At 45.5% G+C, this 7953-nt stretch overlaps 1 protein-coding gene across 1 annotated transcript in view; it reads right to left on the bottom strand.

Annotated features, from left to right (window-relative positions):
• LOC104967593 (teneurin-3-like) overlaps nt 1-7953 on the bottom strand; it is a 48933-nt gene that overhangs the window by 2906 nt on the left and 38074 nt on the right. The window contains exon 11 of the mRNA XM_010797092.1: nt 2009-2137. Within this exon, the coding sequence (XP_010795394.1) occupies nt 2009-2137 (129 nt within the window). The remainder of the gene's footprint in view (nt 1-2008; nt 2138-7953) is intronic.

The raw sequence follows: 7953 nt of genomic DNA, 5'->3' as shown, positions 1-7953 counted from the left end.
ACTATAGTCGACGCACATAAATATTAACTAGGTTAGGTGAAAAAAGGTAAGATAAACTTGTTGAGAGCTAAAACTAGTCTTTGCTGTTGCCTCAAAGAGGAGCAGGGGGGAGAGGAGGGAGACAGGTGAGGCTGATTCAGGAGCACAGACACACTCACAACTATAAATGAACCAAAAACAAATAAATAAACAAGTTTCAATGTTTTTTTCATATCGGATATGGTGTGTTATTGGTTGTGGCCATGTACTTATGATTGTATGATTATTTAAATGTATACAGTTCTGTTTCATATGGGTGTAGTCTCTTTATTTCCCCCTCAAAATGCACCAGATTGATGCACATTCAAGTCACGGACAGACTCAAAAACAGTTTCTACCCCTGGGCCGTCAGGCTGCTCAACCACCACACATAATGCAATAATCGTAATCATTCTCACACATACACACTTTTAATGCACTTTATATACTATTTTTATATCAATATTTTTAACTATTTATTCCCCCGTATGATAGTATGTTGTCTTGCCGTTTTTTTTACTGTTATGTATTTGTTTGTATTTTTTGCACACCGGGACAGAGTTGCACTCTGAATCTCGTTATACTCTGTGTATAATGACAATAAAAGGCTTTAACTTTAACATTTAATTCCAACATTTAAAAAAAAATCTTACCGGGGGAGCATGCCCCCAGACCTCCCTATAGGATTTGAGGTCCGCCCCCACTTAAAATATGTTCACATAGGTTCCTAAATCGATTTGCACATTTTTAAAATAGCAACCCATCTCCATATGTTTATTTTTGGGTTGTAGATTTAACAGGGATGCAAACACAGGTATGGTGAAAAAAGAGAGAACTATTCGAAGCAGAAAAAAAACAGCGTAATATACCGTCNTTGTGTTCACGTGTGTGTGTGTGTGTGTGTGTGTGTGTGTGTGTGTGTGTACACACACACACACACACACACACACACACACACACACACACACACACACACACACACACACACACACACACACACACACACACACACACGTGAACACAAACTTTTTCCATTCATCTCAGATATTCAGGCACATACACACATGCTTGGCAAATACAAATAATAATGATTTGGTTCAGGGTTGTAAAAATATAAAAACACACAGAGTTCTGTCATATGTTCCACCCCCTCTGCACACGGGTTAATGCGCTGAGACCATAAAGAACCACACACATGTGCTTTTAGGTTTATAGAACATTAGAGTGTGTGTGTGTGTGTGTGTGTGTGTGTGTGTGTGTGTGTGTGTGTGTGTGTGTGTGTGAGTGAGTGTGTGTGTTTGTGTGTTCACTGACAGAGACTTCATAAACCTAGCCAAAAAGCATAAACCAATAACATGTACTTTCTATTTATTTGTATTTGATTGGCCCTTCATGTGTGGACTGAAGAACAGCGTCCTCCTCCAGATAAACATTTCATTTCTATAATTCACCCTCATTGCCATACTCAATAAATGACATAGTCTAAAAGGTTTATTCTAATCACGTTGTATTCTTCATTTAAACATTCTTGAGAGATACAATTTGTGTTAATATATTACCAATACAAACACATATTAAAATAAAAACTGTATAACGTTTATCAAAAATATCTATGCATTGTGTATATTTATGTTGTTAAAAAGTCTTCTTTTTTATCTTATAAAAAAGTAAGTTCCTTTTGCCCACTGTCCGTAGTCCATAATCGAGCATAGACAGCAATGTTAGTTGACGTTTATGAATCTTTTGAAAGTAGGAGTAGGTTGGCTCATAATAAGATGACCATTTTATTTACAGTGCCATTTACATTTTGGCAGAATTACATCACTGAAACTATAATGAAATAACTATCAGCAATGTTTTTCTAACTGTCAGAGACTTACTAAGATAATGACGACAAAGACCATTTCATTGACCATTCTGGCAGAGATCTTATTTTTATAAACGTATCAATAAATGGCATTGGGTACATGTCCAGGGACGCAGGTCTTACCTGAGTCTCAGGTATGATGGGGCCATCCTCAGAGGAACATCTGTGAAAGGTGGACAGAGGAGAGGCGACAATGACGGGGCTGGGTCGGATGAAGCCACTCAGGTCACAGCTGGGGATGTCATTCTCCTCCTGATACAGACACACAAAACCTGTTAACACCCGTTACACTGCTTTCAACATTCATTTTACTGTGATTTGAGATGTTAAATGAATTGTAACATTATAGTTGTAATGTTAAATGTGTTAGACCTAATAGATTGTACATCTGTATTTTGATCTGTTTTAATTGTTAGTGTGATAGACAATAAGACACGTCTTCAGTGCTTATCGATTGTTATATTTGTACATGCCCAGGGACTGCAGATGGAAAATAGACAACATTTCTCTATGTTGGAATTCAACAGACACTGGAATGGAATGGCTGCCTGTAACGACGAGACGCCGTTACTAGAGCTCACGTGGACATCTGGATATAATCATTGTACTGTGTGGGGTATATTGACGACAACTTCCCTGTTCCCCATGTATGTTGTTGCTGATTGTGTGCACCTGGTGCCCTGTGTTGTCTCCTCCCCCCTCACCTGTGTCTAATTGCTCCCCCCTCAATTGTTTCTTGTTGTGCTGAGGGTCAGTCTGTGTGAGCTGCTGGTGGCCGCAGGCTGGGCACGGGAACCACTTATTGAGGCTGTGTCATTATGTGTGATCATTTAATAAATGCCCACGTCGGGTTATATTTTTGGACGTTCTGCCCCTGCCTCCTTGCTTGGTCGGGCCGCTCAACGGTCAGTCTCACAATTGGTGTCAGAAGTGGGATTCGACCAAGTGAGGAGGTGAGAATGACGAGAGGAAAGAAGAGGGACCAAGGAGAGGAACCGCGGCTGGGGGTGGCTAGGCCTGGAACTGACCAGGGGTCCACAGCTGCTGAGGCAGCAGGAGACGAGAGACAAGGAGGAGAAGCTAACGGACGAGCTAACGGACGAGCTAACGGACGAGCTAACGGAGACAAGGAGGAGAAGCTAACGGACGAGCTAACGGACGAGCTAACGGACCCACGAGGAGTCGACAGAACCTGGGTGGAATAGGGGCAGGACCAGAGGCCTTCAAACAGACAAAACAGCTTGCCGGTAACGGCTTCCTGGCCCCGCTGATGTGGCGGGGAGGCGGCGGTGGATGAACGGGTGGTGACTGGTGGTCCGAACCTGGGACTGTTAAGACCTGTGCTTCCTGGCGAGAGGGGAAGGAAATGTGGACAATGTTTGGTGGTGTGTCCATTAGCCTCAGGGAGGGATATATTAGTTCTTAGCCTCAAGGGAGGGGATCTAGTGTGTCCATGCCTTCAAGGGAGGGGATATTTTGGTCCTAGCCTCAAGGGAGGTTCTAGTGTGTCCATGGCCTCAAGGAGGGATATATTAGGTCCATGCTCAAAGGGGAGGGATCTAGTGTGTCCATGCTCAAGGAGGGATATATTAGGTCCTTAGCCTCAGGGAGGGATCTGGTGTGTCATAGCTTCAGGGGAGGATCTATTATGTCCGTTGTAGTTCACACACACATTCTCACAGGGTGGTCCTTGCACCCTATGCAATTTACTGGTCCAGTTATGGGCGGGAAGCCAACGTTGGTGGCAGCCTGTTTATCTCGGGTACTTGAGAATTGAGTACTGTGCGCTTTTAGGAGAAGAGGGGAGTGTTGTAACGTCGAGACGCCGTTTACTGAGGTCAAGTGGCATCTGGATTAATCATTGTACTGTGTGGGGCTATATTGACGACAACTTCCCTGTTCCGCATGTATGTTGTTGGCTGTTGTGTGCACCTGGTGCCTGTGTTGTTCCTCCCCCTGACCACCCAGTCTCATGGCTTTCGTGTTCACCCACCGATTTTTAAATCTATTGTTCGTGTTTCACCAACACGATTTTCTCCTTTTTTTCCATGTGTTGCACGAGCCCGGAGTTTTAAGCGTGTATTTGCTACTGGTATGTGTTCGTGGCCTGCAGCAGTTCTTTGTCCGGTCGTTCGTGGTAGACCGGAAGCTGTGTTGTTCATAGAAACATGTTGTTACTCCAATATCAAGCCACAGATTATTGTTTTTATTTTAAATCGTATTAATTTCTGACTTTTGTTGCCGTCTGTGAGGGAAATAAATGGGGGCTCAGAGCCTCAGAATACTGAAATCTGTATTTTTAATCTAATTTTTTATTCTTTTCTAAATAACACACTATTATTTACTCAACAATAACACACAATTATCCTTGTTTTTATTTATTTGTTTGATTCTATAATCTTGGGCTGTTCCTCAGGAACTGAATTTCAAAATAAAGTCACCAGAAACAGACGTAGGCCTATAAGGGACATTTCGAGCATCATTGTGATACACACCCGCTGAACTGATTACCCAATATCCTCAGCTTGAAGCTCGGTAATTGGATTGTTTAGCCGCAATGCACGTTAAGTTATGGTGTTAATGCGATGTGCAATTTAGCCTCCCTGGCCCCACTATGGGGTGGAAGATTAAAGCCTCCTAACTGTATAGCCCTTGAGCTCTTTAGATTATTGGGAACAAAGGAAGGGTTCGGTCTGAGAGTCGCCCTGCTACGGTCACCCCGGATCACTAAGTAACTTGGGTGCACCGACAGAGCGGTCAGCTCCGACACTCTCTTGGCCGAAGTTAAGGCAAGTAGCAACGCTGTCTTCCATGACTGTGCTTTCAGGGAGGAGAGCTCCAGAGGCTCAAATGGTTCTGTGACCAGAGCCTCGAGCACCAACGGCAGGTCCCACTGCGGGGCCGGAGTACGGCAGCCACTATTCCTGCGCCTCTCTCTCCGCCTTACCACATCCGGGCGCTCTCCCCCCCCGGGGAAGAGCCTGAGGACGAGCCAGCGGCAGGATGCGGCTGAGCTGCGCCCTCTCTTCCTCTAAGCGACTGAAGCGTTGGGTGACCGAGGTGATCGACCCGAAGAGCCCTTCCGTGGATACGGGGGCCCCAAGGAGATCATCCCGGTTCTTCTTGGACAGTGCGGTCAGACCCAGCCACACGTGACGCGACGCCACTGTGGCCAGGGACATCACACGTCCAGCTGTGGTAGCCATACTGTGGACCAGATTATTCACCTGGCCCATGCAGTGGTCCGAATTTCGCTCCCGTTCGGAGGCGGGGAGGCGGGGATTTCCTGCTGAGGGGAAATCAGCGACACACTCAACAGCCAAAATTATTGGCCGCTGCGGCCATCTGCGTGGGGGCAGAGGCTTCCTGCCCTCTGCCCACCCGGCTGCCTGCGGAAGCAGATGGGCCGCAAGGCTCTCATCAAGGGGGGGCACACCGGGACACTCCGTGTCCGAGCGGCCCTGCACCCTCAGAATCCCTGCCCATGTTGCCACCGGAGCCTTCGTTTTCAGTGGCTGTCGCCACGTCGCCTCCACACACGGCCAGATGTCTGACTCCTTGAAACGAAGGTTGGCTGCGCCGGACGGGCCGGACCGGGCCGCAGAAGCCCTCGTGGAGGCAGCTCACGGCCTCTGTGGCAGCGGTGGGGGGAGCGGAAAGCCTGCACGCTCCGCCGCTATAGTCATCACCGCCGGGAAGTCCCGCCGCACAGACCTGTGCTGTGGACCCTCCTGGAGGCCGGCCCCGGAAACATCAGACGCCGAGGTGTCGTCGTCGTCTTCCTCCTCGGTGAACGGGGCATCCTGCTCCTCCATCTCAACCACGTCGAGATCCTGGTCCTCCGCCTCTTCTAGCGCGACATACCGCTCCTGGAAGTGCTCGCAGCGGCGGCTGAGCCACGGAATCAGGCGGCAGGCATTGCAGGTCGGAAACTGGCCCAGGACGGAAACTGGCCCAGGCCGGCCGCCGCGTGGTCACACCCCAGGCACTCGAAGGTGGAGGTCGGCACCTGCAATCAAGCCTGGGCACGAAGGGCAGGGCCGTTGCTCCAAAAGTGGTGAGTCCATGATTCAACTTCTCCAAACTTTTCAAACTCTCGTCTCTTGTCTTAGTTTTTTCTTGCTCGCTGAAGAGAAAGGGATGACAGTCAGGAGGCGAGGCCTCCTTTTATACGGTGTGATGCGCGCGCATTCAGGTAGGCCCGCCCGGGGCCGGCTACGTCTATAGAAGTCTCAGTAGGAGAATGCTTGCATGATAAGGTAGTACCCATAGAGTCCAGTAGAGGGCGGAGCCTGTGAGAGATATAACGGACCACTCGTGTAAATCTTCGTTGTTGTGTCTCAGGATGGCTTATTATTTCAAGCCCACTGCAGTATAATTCCCTCTGATGGAAGAACGTGGGAACAGCACTGTGTTGAATAAGTTCAAAGGAGTTTGTATTGGCCGTATTTCTTCACAGGCTTTGTAGCAGATTGCTTCTGATAGCGCCCATAGTTCTTAGAAAAGGTTCCTCTGTTTACACATTCCGTAAACATTGAGGCGTATTTTTTCTTCCCTGCTTTGTTGTACTAAAACAGGATCTCCCTTATGTTTAGAAATGCCATGCTCCTAGTTATAGATAACATTTCGGTTTCACACAGACGCTTAATTCGAATGGGGGAAAGCGGTAAGAGAAAAAAAAGGAAACATTCTGCATATAAATGTTGACCGATTCTTGTTCATGTCAACCACAACCCCCCGAACACAAATATGTTTCCGTGCTCCTGAGTCCATAAAAGTATTGTTGATAAGTGTTTCTTACTCCAATCGGTGACTCTAAAAGTCGAGATTTGACTTCATGGCAAAATATCTCTGAGCTGCTCTCCCTTGTGTCCATAATGGTAGTGTGGCTTTTAATGTAAAGTGCTCAACTTTTAAGGACTACAGTCATCGTTGTGCTGACAAGGGGTCATTAATCCGAGTACCCATATGGATTCTGCGCTCCGTCTTTTATTGCTCTTTAGATGGAGCCTGAATCCCTCAGTGAGATGAAGGGGAAAATTCGAAATTGGTTAACTCTTCACACAACAATAAAAAGCAAACTGCCTCCTTTGTCTGGGCAAAGTCTCTCAAAACATATAGTTTAACATCCTTAAAAACTGTTAACATTGTAAAACATTATTATTACATTTTCGTATGACTATACTTGTAACAACACTTCAGAAATCCTATAGATCTCCATCTCCCCGCTCTTCTTGTTGTTCAGACAAGAAATTATGTCTTAATCTAAAGAAGGACATCTTTGTGCTTTTGCAATGCATATAAATGCTAATAAGAAAATAAATATCAAAAACAGGTATTATATAAGACAACAGAACAAGTAACCTTAGAAAAGAAGAAACCAAGATAATATGTTTTAAAAATATTATTTTTTAGAGTTATAAATACAGTAGATGGTGAAATGTCCACCTAGTGAAAGCATTCGTCAAACTTGGGGCCAAAAAGATGACCTGGAAGTTTAGCTATGTTTTCACTCGAGACTTGTTCATTTCATTTCAAACCTTAATTTATCCAGGTGTATCCCATTGAGATCATTGATCTCTTTTTCAAGGGAGACCTGCTCAAGTAGGTTCCACATGAAAAATAAAAAAACATAAACAGAACAACAAAAGGACATTTTACAGCATCATTACAGGGATTACAATTTACATAACTATCCACATGAACAGGAACCAACAGCTTCCGATTGAGTAGCATCCAACCGAGCTTTAAAAACATTTAGTGGCATCAGATTGCTCAGTTTCCATTTCAAATGATGACTATTCCAAGACAGTGGAGCTGTGCATCTAAATGCTATCTTCCATAAGACAGTCCTAGCAGTTGGCACATTTGATAAAACTAAAGCATGCGATCTCTTACAATTCGCCGTGAGATCAGGGAGCAGATGTAGGATGGAAGTTTCCCTAACATGGCTTTATATATAAAAATGTACCAGTGACTGAACCTCTGTACAGTTAGTGAAGGCAAACCAGCCCTTGCATACAGGGTACAGTGATGGGTTAATGCTTTACAGTTTGTCACAAATCTTA

The sequence above is a fragment of the Notothenia coriiceps genome, unplaced genomic scaffold (genome assembly GCF_000735185.1).
Source record: "Notothenia coriiceps isolate Sejong01 unplaced genomic scaffold, NC01 NC01_scaffold00037479, whole genome shotgun sequence".
In the NCBI taxonomy this organism is placed as follows: domain Eukaryota; kingdom Metazoa; phylum Chordata; class Actinopteri; order Perciformes; family Nototheniidae; genus Notothenia; species Notothenia coriiceps.
Note: the sequence above shows the minus strand (reverse complement) of the source record. Positions and strands in the feature narration are given on the sequence as shown.